Below are 11,152 nucleotides of genomic sequence, written 5' to 3'. Positions count from 1 at the left end.
ACTGTATTGATAAAATCTGATCAATGTTATTAGAAAATATTTTTTTAATACGGGTGTTGTATTGGATTTTATTATATTGTTAAAGCAGTCAGTCATAAAGTTGTGCCTGGTCGAATTAAAAAGGTCGTTCCTTTTTAAAAATAATGGCCTAAATCATGTTTTTCATAAATTTTTAGGTGTGCTTATCTCATGATGTCAAAATTTGAAAGGCATGATGAAGAGAATAAATACCAATTCTAATGTTTTGTTATGTTCCTATACAAAAAAGAATACATCAGCAAAAAAGAAATACACTGCGTCAAAAAGCAGTATTTATTGTAAAAATAAATAGTTTCAAGCAGTTTCATTGTGAGATCTCTGCTCTTGTCAACCGGTGTGGGGTAAAATACACACAAATCGAGCACAGTCACAGTCATTTTCAGGGTTTATCCTAATTTTATTATCATGTATTTTTTTGTTGTACTGCTACTTAAGCAGTTGAAGAAGGACTTATTGAAGCTTTTGTTTTGTCTATGACCCTTCGAGCAATGGTCTTCACAGCAAGCAGTGCTTCATTGCATGCCTGGGAAATGTGAGATGGTGGCAGAAGAAAGCCATAGCGTCCACGGTCCTGGAGCTCAAACGTGAACGAGTACTTGATGCCAAGATTGTACGCCCAGTCATCAGAGCCCCCAGGAGCCAGGTCTGCAGAATAGTTAGAGCTATGCATCAGTACTTTAAATCAGTCAAATGAGCTTGAATGTAAAAGAACTCACTCACATATCGTCTGTGCTCCTGCACCATATTTGTAAGTGTTTCTGTAATATCGTCTGATATTTCGGGAAGCATCTTGAGCCATCTCAAGCTAAAATAAGAGGTTAAAGTCACACTTAGAAAAGAAAAATATGTTCTTGTGTGTTATAAATGTGTCTTTTGTCATTATTTATGAGTCGTCGCATGCTTCCGTCAAGATTCAGTCCTTCAGTGCAGACCGTGCAGGTCCGTCGGGGAGGTGGGGCATGCAGCTGCCAAAGTCACTTCGCCCCCCAAAAAATGGTGGGGAGAGGTCTGGATAGTCTGTTTATTTTGCAAAAGAACTTGAGGTACCAAATTTATTTAATGACGCGTTCACCAATCCGCTACAAGCTTTGCAGTTAGTAAAGGCAGCACGAGTGGAAATACTACGGATACTCTCCAATATTCCCCCTTTGTTCAAGTCACTGTCCACACCAAATTGCGATGGTGTGCGCCACGTCCAGTCTCTAGTCAAAACCAGGAGGGCACTGTCTTCCATTTGTTCTATGTCGACAAACCAATGGAAGATAATGGAGGACATGTCACGCGATGCGTCAAGACAAATAAAAATTTGGAAGTACCAGACTTTCGTGATCGTGATTGTGAAGCGTCTTAAACCCCTCACGACCAATAGTTGAGTATGTCAGACTACACCGGCTACAATGCATCACGAAAACTCAAAATCGGCTGTGAGACACGACGTTTGTCTGTGACATATCGGGCGGCGCAAAATCAGGATGCATTCGTTTCGTCTAACATCGGCTTGAATAAAACTGCGCCTGTCTTGCGCTGCGGAGAAGTTCTCACCAGCTCGTTGTGGTTCTGGGCCTCATCCAAGGTGCAGGAGTATGGGAAAAGCAGCATCTGAGAGTAGGCGTGAATGCTGAGGTAAAGCTGGATGGTGTCCTTCTTACTGCGCAGAAAGTTGGCTACGGCCTCCGATTCGGGTTCCGATTCAGGGAAGGCACCACAGTAGATCTCACTGCAGGGATCGTTGGAGGCTCCCTCCGCTGGTGGTCAAACACAGGCCTCAAATCCAAGGCTTTTGAAAACACTGTACAGCCTACACAGATGGACAATATTTTTTGCACCCTACCATTCAATAAATAAACTTAAATAATAAATGTATACTTGTAGTAGACGTGTGCACATATTCAGAATGACGTCTTTGCTCCACTGGTGAAAGGACACTTTGATTCTCTCTTTCATCTATGACTGCTCCAAACACCCAAGGATATGCAAGAAACATGGTTAAGATTGCACGACTGTCTGTGTCTTATATGTTGTGTTGTATTATTTTGTAATTTTACGTTAACTGTTCTGTTGATGGCGGCGCGGGCAACCGCAGCGGCTCCTCTCTCTCCTGTGGTTGAGAGGAAAGAAATTTCATCTGTGCTGTATGTTGCACATAGAGCAAGCACATTTGAAAGTAACGTTGACTTGAACTTCAATTTGAATTGAACAAAATCCCAGTGGCATAACTGTTTTCAAAAACAAAACAAAACAAAACAATTAGAGACATAAATTATGGTTTTGATACTTCATGTTTTGTTCTTTGAGGGAAGCAAACATTCTCTTTGGGCTTTTAATGAGAGTTGTGTGTCCAGGCCAGAATTATTATTATTATTATTATATTTTTTATTTAATCTGTTTAGGTATTAGTTTCAAGTTACATCAGTAACCATTTTTAAAAATTAAATGTATATTTTATACTAGAAGGGTGCCAAAAATTTTGTCCACGTGTGTACGTATGTGTTTGAGCCTAAGGGAGACTTACTGCACCAGTTTGCGTCAAAGTTCCTGTTAAGGTCAACACCAACACAATAGCTACTTGGATGGATTGATCGGCTCTTCCTCCACATTCGGTTCTGAGCCACACAAAAATATGCAGAATTGAATATCTTCGATAAATGATTGTCCACTGCTGCAGAATGCACTTTTACCGTAGTCCATGTGTAAAGGTACCCGTCAGGATTCATCATTGGCAGGACATAAACATCCATGTTGTCTAAAATGTCAGTGATGTCCTGGTTTTGCTTGTAAAAAGCTAAGGACTGCGGAGAACAGAACGTCCCACCCAAGTGATTTCTGGACTGACACACAGAATTTACAAACCAGATGTACTCACATATTGTACAAACCACAAGCAGAAGGCAGGAGAGATCCACTCTCTGGCGTGGATACCACAGTCAATCCACAAGGCTTTCTTATTCTCACTATTCAGTGAAATCTGAAAGTGGAATAAAATATTATTACAATTTTATCAGGATGAGACCGTTACATGTTGGGGAAAATCCACACATTAATGGTGTCAAAATTGGAGGGCCAAAAGCTAAACCAAATTTCAATTGGATAGGATCCAGCATCATGTTCAGAAACTCATCTCTATGCTTATCTTTCACAACTTTGCTGCTGTGAATTGGGAATTTCTCCATTGCGAGACTAATAAAGGTTTTCTTATCTTATCCGATCAGAGTTGTTGCATTTGATTAATAGTTGAACATGTGCACCTTCAGAGCGTAGAGCGGTCGCTTCTCAAATGAGGAACCCAGAAGAATGGTTTTTATAGTGTTTGGGTGGTCCTGAGCAGTCCTGTTGATCCAATAATAGATCTGAAAAGCAGACAACAACAACAACAACAAATGAGAGCAGGTCATCCCTGCTTCATGAAGGAACCCAGTGTGTGATGGAAGCCATATACATCCTCTAGGCTGTGATATTGCTCATAAAAACTTGTGCTGCTTCTCGGGTCGGTGGAATCGTTCCTCGTCTGCATTTCAATCAGATGATTGGTGTTGTCCAGTAACACTCTTAAAAAAACACAGATTGACAAACGCTTTTTGCTCCACTGGATTATACACAATAGATACATACTGGTACATATACATAGAGAGAGCAAGTGTGTGTGTGTGTGTGTGTGTGTGTGTGTGTGGACATACTCATGTGCTATGTTATGTTGCTGCAGCAAACCCTTGACTGTGGCTGAGCTGTTTGCAGGAACAAAGAGGTGAACTTGAGTTTCTTCTTGGATGTACTGGTCATCGACGGGCTGCCACAATGCGGTCTGCGGACATGTCGCACGGACACAATGCAGAAGCGGAAGAAAAACACAGCAAAATACAGTCCCCTTTCTACAGTATGAGAACGGCAAGGTTAATTCATTTCTTTTTGCTCTATACCGACGACATTTGGATTTAGATCAAAAGATGAATACAGCTATGAGACAAAAGCGTTGATTTCATGGTATGAACATCGAGATCTGTTAAATAACTCAGGACAGAGTACCTTTTGTTTGGAGCTTCAAGTGAGCAAAAATACTGGAACAGTGACTGATTGGTGTTTCTAGTTGCTTCGGTGTAGCCTTTTACATTCATTGTTTAAACATTAGATACTGTCGTGCTTGTTTTGTGCTTTGGATTTCACATGCGCACAAGCAATTTGGAATGTTGTAAAAAAGAAACTGATGTACATCGAACAAGTTGACCAATGGTATCAATAGCAGTTGATTGTGAGAGCTGTAAAGGAACACCCGAAGACAACAGCCAGTGACATCACTATACAGGGCAGGGGTGAATGTATCACAATCCACTGTTACAAGAAGAGGTGGCAGTCAAGGCCTGGAAAAGTATTTCAAATGAAGAATGCAACCGTCTGGTAAAGTCAATCGGGTGCAAGCTTCACTGAAATTATTGCAAGTAAGGGTTATGTCACCAATTATTAAATATTATTTTTCACTGTAACATTAATAATGTCTCTTCATATACATTTGCTCACTTGAAAAGTAGATGGCTTCAAGAAAAAGGGCTCTGTCCTGAGTTGTTCAATACTTCTAAATGTAGATCATGTTAAAGCCAAGAAATAAAAGCTGGAATTAACTATTTTCTCATCTTCACCTTTTGATCTCAAATCCAAATGTTTACAAAAACAAAGGAATTGACCTTGTCGTTAAAATATTTTTGGAGTGACTGTAACTGCCAATCTATTCTACCTCATATTGAGTGGAGATATTCTTCACAATCCCCACTTGTTCTGGTGTTGTTGGTGTGATTGACAGAATTTGGTCGCTACACAAAAAAGAAAAAAGAAAACAAACATAGGCCAAATAATTGGATTGACATTCTACTATAATTGTTACCTTCATCACACACAGAAAAATCAAACTTACTGTATTTCAGTGCAGTGTCCCATCTTGGCGAGGTGGCCCATTAAAAGAAACCAAATCACAAGTGCCTTCATGATGGAACCAGTGCGAATGACAGACGTTCGTTCAAACTGTAAGGGTAGGGAGCTGTTATTGATTTCAGTGTTTATTCAGAAGTTAAACTTTGGATTTTTTCAGAGAGGAGGGGCATAGATCAATCCGTCAGGCTATAGGGAGCAGACCGCTAAAATCCTGCTCTGGAAACACATTTAACCATATGGAAAACAACTAAAATTAATTAGGACATTAAATTACCTTTTGACGGTCAGGTTTGCGAGGAATGACATAATTGAATAAATACATCCAACATTTGAATAAATAAACATGACATTTTAGTGAAAAGTGAGCTACTAATTAACTGACAAATAGTTTAATACCGAAACAATTCAATATTCATTCATTCATTCATCTTCCGAGCCGCTTGATCCTCACTAGGGTCGAGGGGGGTGCTGGAGCCTATCCCAGCTGTCTCCGGGCAGTAGGCGGGGGACACCATGAATCGGTCGCCAGCCAATCGCAGGGCACACAGAAACGAACAACCATTCGCACTCACCTAGGGACATTTAGAGTGTTCAATCAGCCTGCCACGCATGTTTTTGGAATGTGGGAGGAAACCGGAGCACCCGGAGAAAACCCACGCCAGCCCGGGGAGAACATGCAAACTCCACACAGGGAGGCCGGAGCTGGAATCGAACCCGGTACCTCTGCACTGTGAAGCCGACGTGCTAACCACTGGACTACCGGGCCGCCCGAAACAACCTTGTGAGGATAAACTGTTCTGATAATGGATAGAGGTCTTTTTTTTAATTTGACACTCGTGAGCACCAGTTATACTGTACAGTAGTTATGATGTAGTTATACATCCTCACCTATAGACCGCGCTAATCAAGTCCTGCCACAACAAGTTGAAGAGATGACGCGTGCAGTTTGATGTTTGTCTGTGGGCAAAATGTCGGCGCACGACGAACTCGTTCAGTGTCTGTGGTATGTATGTACGCCGGTCACACTCTACACATATTTTTTACATGAGAAGATCTTAATCGACTTTGTAAACCTTTGCCATTTCCTAGATTTTCTCGTAGTAGGATTGTTTTTATTTTCGTTTTTGTGTAAAAGCTAACCAGTGCACATGAGCCCACGTTTTACGACGGGAGTTTGCGTTCCAAAGGCGACGACGTAACGCACTAGTAGTCATAATTATAGTTAATATTTGAAATGAAAATGCATTTCTTGCAAGTCTTCTAGGCCATAAACACAAAACGAATCACCTTCGTATCTGCGCATCTCCTTGAGGTGCTATAGATGGCACTGTAGATACACGTGGGTTGTTTTGTCAGTTGTTCATCGTAGTCACATTGCGTTCGCACAGAGGTTATGTGCAGTTTTTTTTTCTCACGTGTATTCATTCCAAGACTTAGGTTTTATATTACCTATTCATATAATCTAAATAACCCAAATGAGGCGTGCAGTTTGCAGTGCTGTATGAAAATATTGCAACATACTGTGAAAAGATAACTCATACACTACGCATGAGAGTGACAACACATTAATTACAGTTCTAAGTGTGATGCAGTATATTGTAACCTCACAACCACAATGACAAACATATTGTTTACCTGAGTGTTTATGTTGGGCTGCTGTGTTATAGCTTCCTGTGGAAGGTGCTCTTCCATGTACTGTTTGTATGTCTGCTTCTGATTGCCGTGTTGGTCCTGCTGATGCTGGCAGTGCGTCTGTGGCTGAAAGGGAAAAGGAACAGTCGATACGCAAGGACCAGACGTCACGCAGTGGCCTTCTTCCACCCCTACTGTAACGCTGGCGGTGGGGGAGAGAGGGTGCTCTGGTGTGCGATCAGGGCTCTGCAGCGAAGGTACGCATGACGGATTGTCGTCAGAATCATCTTTATTGGCCAAATATGTAGAACACACAAGGAATTTGTCTCCAGTATAACACGCTGCCTTAGTATCATCAGAAACAAGGACATGACAAATAAGTATGGAAGAACATTCCGTAAAGTAAGTGAACCGTAGTGCGGTGGTACCACCCAATGACAACTGTGAGACATTGTGCAAAATATCAAGCAGATCTAAAGTGATCAGTGGTAGAATAAAATACTATAACAGTCGAGAGTTAAATCAACTGTATGTGTGTTCCACCTGTCTACGCAGGTACCCAGATGTCGACATTGTGGTCTACACAGGCGACCTGGGCGTTTCGGCCCACGAGATTGTGGATGGGGCACGGCGCCGATTCAACATCGTGCTTCCTCGGCCGATTCACTTTGTGTTCCTGAGGCTGAGACTTCTTGTAGAGCCCAGTCTGTTCCCTCACTTCACCCTGTTCGGTCAAAGCATCGGCTCCATCTTCTTGGGATGGGAGGCGCTCACAGAATTTGTCCCTGACATTTACATCGACTCAATGGGATACGCTTTCACTCTGCCACTTTTCCGCTTCCTGGGAGGATGCAGCGTATGTGCTTATGTCCACTACCCCACCATCAGCACTGACATGCTGTCGGTGGTGAGAGAAAGGAACCCCAGGTATGCTTTTACTTCATAATAGAGATGAAGCGGTGACCCTAATTATGAACTATTCTTGTCTCAGGTTCAACAACCCAGGTTACATATCTGACAGTCTGTTCCTGAGCGCCGTCAAAGTCGTCTACTACTGCCTGTTTAGTCTACTCTATGGCATGGCCGGCTCCTGCAGTGACCTCATTATGGTCAACTCCTCCTGGACGCTTGAGCACATTCTGTCACTCTGGCAGGCCTCGAACCGCACGAGCGTGGTCTACCCACCCTGCGACGTCAGCGCATTCCTGGACATCCCTCTAGAGGAGGACGAGGAGCAAAAATGCCACTCGATCATCTCTATCGGGCAGTTCCGGCCTGAGAAGGATCACCAGTTGCAGATCAAAGCTTTCAAGAAGGTGTTGGATCGGCGAAGGGAAGCCGCAGTGGGGAGGGAGACTTTGAAGCTGATCCTGATTGGAGGATGCAGGAATCATGAGGACGAGGACAGGGTACTGATGCTGCGGGGGCTGTGCCAGGAACTGGGTGTGGCCGACAGGGTGGAGTTTAAATTGAACATCCCCTTTGCGGAGTTAAAAAAAGAATTGGACGGGGCCACGATTGGACTGCACACCATGTGGAATGAGCACTTTGGAATTGGTAAATGAACATCACTGACCTCTTTGTTTGTGGAATTTGTTGACCTCTGTGTCATCCCTCCCCCGCTTTCAGGTGTTGTGGAGTGCATGGCGGCAGGCAAAGTGATCCTTGCCCACAGGTCCGGTGGTCCCAAGCTTGATATCGTGGTGCCTTTCGAGGGAGGCCAGACGGGCTATCTTGCCGGTGACGAGGACAGCTATGCTGAAGCCATCGAGGAGATCCTAAGTCTGGAGCCCTCTACCCGCCTGCAGATACGACGCAATGCTCGCCAGTCAGTGGCTCGCTTCTCAGATCAAGAGTTTGAAGCATCTCTGCTGGCCGTTTTGGAAGTGCTGATGGGGACGCTTGAGTGATGAAAAGGACTGCATGTTTTGGACTGTATAGATGCAATTTGCGACTGGAGACTTTGCAACTTTTGCACTTGGGGACATTTACGGGACATTCCGAAAGCCTTGTGTTCCAACATTTGTTATTTGTATTATTCTTATTTATCACAGTTCCATCCCTACAGTGACGGCTTAACTCAATACAAGAGTAAACGTATAATTGATGTACATATTTAAAGACCTATTAGACATAAATCTCAGTTCAGGGAGCACAGGAGGCGTTGCGAAAGGGATGGATGGATCCAAGCAGTCTTTTTGTCAAACATAAATAAAAGAATACAATGATTTGCCAATCATGATCAATCTTACTTTAAGTGATTACAGTACAAAAGCAACATATTTAATATTCAATCTGATACACTATTGTTTTAGCAAATACATCTTGCAATGCACAAATAAGTAGTTTGTGTGCACAAAATCGTTTAGTTTTTTTTTTTTCAAATGTCCTATCTGGGGCTGCATCGTGTTGCTTTTGATTCTTTGACTTTAAAGTTCTTCTTTTAAACTAAGAGGCAGGCTGTGTGTATTTATTCCCCCGTCATAGCAATATATTGGCTTGTTCATTCTGGAAATAGTTGGACGTAATACGACTCCTGCGTAGTAGCACTCTGCCATCACACAGCTTTAGATCTCTCAGGACCCACGAATGTGCTGTAGGAGTTATAGTTCAAGTTCATGTAGTGGATGCTGTAATGGGACTTTCCTGATGGGTAAATTGAAGGACGCCTATTCCAGATGTATTCTTGCATTGCTTTATGGATTTGTTACGATGCACTCTCAAACCAGGCCGTGCCATGACGTCTCCATCGAGCGAAAGACTGCGAATGGAAACAACACAGGAGGCCAGCAGCGCAAAACGTGGAGAATCAATTTGATTATACCGACCAGAGGCGATTGCTCTAAAACGGGTGCTCTAAACTACGGCCCGCCGAAGATTGGTGCACAATTAAGGTTTGATTGCATTCGTTTCGTTTGGACTTGTAATAACAGGTATTTCAACACCAGGTGGCGCAGTTACTTCAAGTGGCAGAGCACAGGGAGGGAGGGAGGGGAAGATGAAGAAAGAGGGAGAGAGTAATGACCAAGGAAGGGAAAGTGATATGTATCTGATTAAACGAACAAAGTACGAAACATTCAGGAGACGCCTGGAGTCGGAAAGACTCAAATCTACGAGACTTTGAACAACAAGGAAGCGATTCTTACTCAGTCCGATTCTGGCAATTTCCATGCCCAGAGTGAATTGCTTGTGGCTCGAGTAAATTAACATTTCCTAGAATGGTTTGATTGTTACATGTTAAAAAACTTTCCGCAAACTGGACCGCTAATAAAAGTCGGAGAGCAGTCAAATGTGTAGAGCATGAACAACAGGGGGCTCAGTACACATCCTTGAGGAGAACCAGTGCTGAGTGTGATGGTGGAGGAGAATGATTACTGGGATACAAAGACATTGTCTATCTTCTTTATTTTCTATTTCTATTTCTAACTTTTGGCCCGGCCCTCCACAATATTTTCTGCTTCTCATTTGATCAGATTAGTCTTGTAGTTTCTTGTGTTCGCAGACGGACTTATATCACCACAGTTAAGACCCTGGATAAGACGCCTTGTTGGTATGACAGGGTCACAGATCATTTTCTTGAAAAGGAACAGAGAGTAGTGTTTACGTATAAATAAACGGACATATTTTATGATGTAGCCCGAAATTAATCTTCCCCTCCTTGACAGACCAGCATCCGCCACTGCTCTCTCTCTCTCTCTCTCTATATATATATGTATATATGTATTGGGGACACACAGCAGTTTCTCAGGTGGGGTGTTAAATTAGTTGTGTCAAATGAAGCTCAATCCTTTCCTCCGCACGATATGCAATATCATCTTTACATGGGGCTATCTTCACGTTAGCTTCCTATCTTTACATTAGCTTTTGGCAGTATCTGTTTACCACAGGATTATTTTGTTGCTCTGCAGTCCTTAAGAAAAATAAAAATACCCCCACCCACCGATTCTAATCAGCAGAAATGGAAGTGAGCACAGCAGGCCCGATTTCTGCTCACGTGACACCCTTTCTTCTAGGCCAGAAGTCCCCAACCTTTTTTACCCCACGGACCGGTTTCATGTCAGACAATATTTTCAGGGACCCGGCTTTAAGGCCGGATAGATACAACAATATAAGATGATATGGCCTGCATGAAAAGTGTGGTATTTTCGAAACATAATAATGGACAAGAATCACGACACGAGGAAGTCCTATATGGCCGCAACATTCTCTGGTTGCTATGGTAACGTTTAAATGTGCCTTCAAGAATAAGATACGCCACAAATAAAAAGTGCATGAAAATTCCGACGCACCATCGCCGCTTATTATGCAGAGAACGCTTAGTGCGTGTTCATCTCCTGTTGAGATAGTCGTATTTGAAATAAGACTCCTGATGCTGTCTATTAAATGTAGCCTTCTCTTTCTTGAAAGTCTCCTGGCTGGGACTTTTGCCCTTCCCGAAAAAACGTTTCAAAGACGTTTTATTTTTATTTTTATTTTTTAATGCGATAACCTATCATGTGACGAGAAGCGCGCATTCACCTGCGTCAAGAGTGACATACTGCAGAGTCGACTGATATAACAGAGA

General features: G+C 42.7%; 3 protein-coding genes across 4 annotated transcripts in view; 2 read left to right on the top strand and 1 right to left on the bottom strand.

Annotated features, from left to right (window-relative positions):
* rpl31 (ribosomal protein L31) overlaps positions 1-11,152 on the top strand; it is a 237,082-nt gene that overhangs the window by 34,257 nt on the left and 191,673 nt on the right. The gene's annotated exons all lie outside the window — the stretch shown is intronic.
* Positions 299-6,705, bottom strand: cpb2 (carboxypeptidase B2 (plasma)). 2 transcript variants are annotated; one of them, XM_052058793.1, is made up of 12 exons: positions 6,592-6,694; positions 4,940-5,046; positions 4,763-4,838; positions 3,714-3,838; positions 3,476-3,584; positions 3,285-3,386; positions 2,903-3,004; positions 2,718-2,828; positions 2,552-2,642; positions 1,582-1,784; positions 760-844; positions 299-684 (listed from the first exon to the last, which is right to left on the bottom strand). In XM_052058793.1, the coding sequence occupies exons 1-12, from the start codon at positions 6,646-6,648 to the stop codon at positions 470-472; spliced, it is 1,383 nt and encodes a 460-aa protein (XP_051914753.1). In that variant the 5' UTR covers positions 6,649-6,694; the 3' UTR covers positions 299-469. The 2 variants fall into 2 exon arrangements, with proteins under 2 accessions (XP_051914753.1, XP_051914754.1); XM_052058794.1 differs by lacking the exons at positions 4,763-4,838; positions 4,940-5,046 and having other exon boundaries at positions 6,592-6,705.
* On the top strand, positions 5,854-9,028 carry alg11 (ALG11 alpha-1,2-mannosyltransferase). Its single transcript, XM_052058787.1, has 5 exons — positions 5,854-5,959; positions 6,624-6,845; positions 7,144-7,515; positions 7,580-8,145; positions 8,218-9,028. The coding sequence occupies exons 1-5, from the start codon at positions 5,925-5,927 to the stop codon at positions 8,496-8,498; spliced, it is 1,476 nt and encodes a 491-aa protein (XP_051914747.1). The 5' UTR covers positions 5,854-5,924; the 3' UTR covers positions 8,499-9,028.

Source organism: Hippocampus zosterae, chromosome 2 (genome assembly GCF_025434085.1).
Source record: "Hippocampus zosterae strain Florida chromosome 2, ASM2543408v3, whole genome shotgun sequence".
In the NCBI taxonomy this organism is placed as follows: Eukaryota; Metazoa; Chordata; class Actinopteri; order Syngnathiformes; family Syngnathidae; genus Hippocampus; species Hippocampus zosterae.
The sequence above is the reverse complement of the archived record's forward strand: the minus strand, read 5'-3'. Positions and strand labels throughout refer to the sequence as shown.

Excerpts from the sequence above, each read along its gene's own strand:
- alg11 (XM_052058787.1), top strand. The coding sequence starts at position 5,925 with ATGTCGGCGCACGACGAACTCGTTCAGTGTCTGTG. Across the intron at positions 7,516-7,579 it reads GTGAGAGAAAGGAACCCCAG|GTTCAACAACCCAGGTTACA; the intron begins GTATGCTTTTAC and ends TTCTTGTCTCAG. Across the intron at positions 8,146-8,217 it reads GAATGAGCACTTTGGAATTG|GTGTTGTGGAGTGCATGGCG; the intron begins GTAAATGAACAT and ends CCCCGCTTTCAG.
- cpb2 (XM_052058793.1), bottom strand. The coding sequence starts at position 6,648 with ATGGAAGAGCACCTTCCACAGGAAGCTATAACACAGCAGCCCAACATA. Across the intron at positions 5,047-6,591 it reads AGCCCAACATAAACACTCAG|TTTGAACGAACGTCTGTCAT; the intron begins GTAAACAATATG and ends CTACCCTTACAG. Across the intron at positions 3,839-4,762 it reads ATATCTCCACTCAATATGAG|ACCGCATTGTGGCAGCCCGT; the intron begins GTAGAATAGATT and ends ACATGTCCGCAG.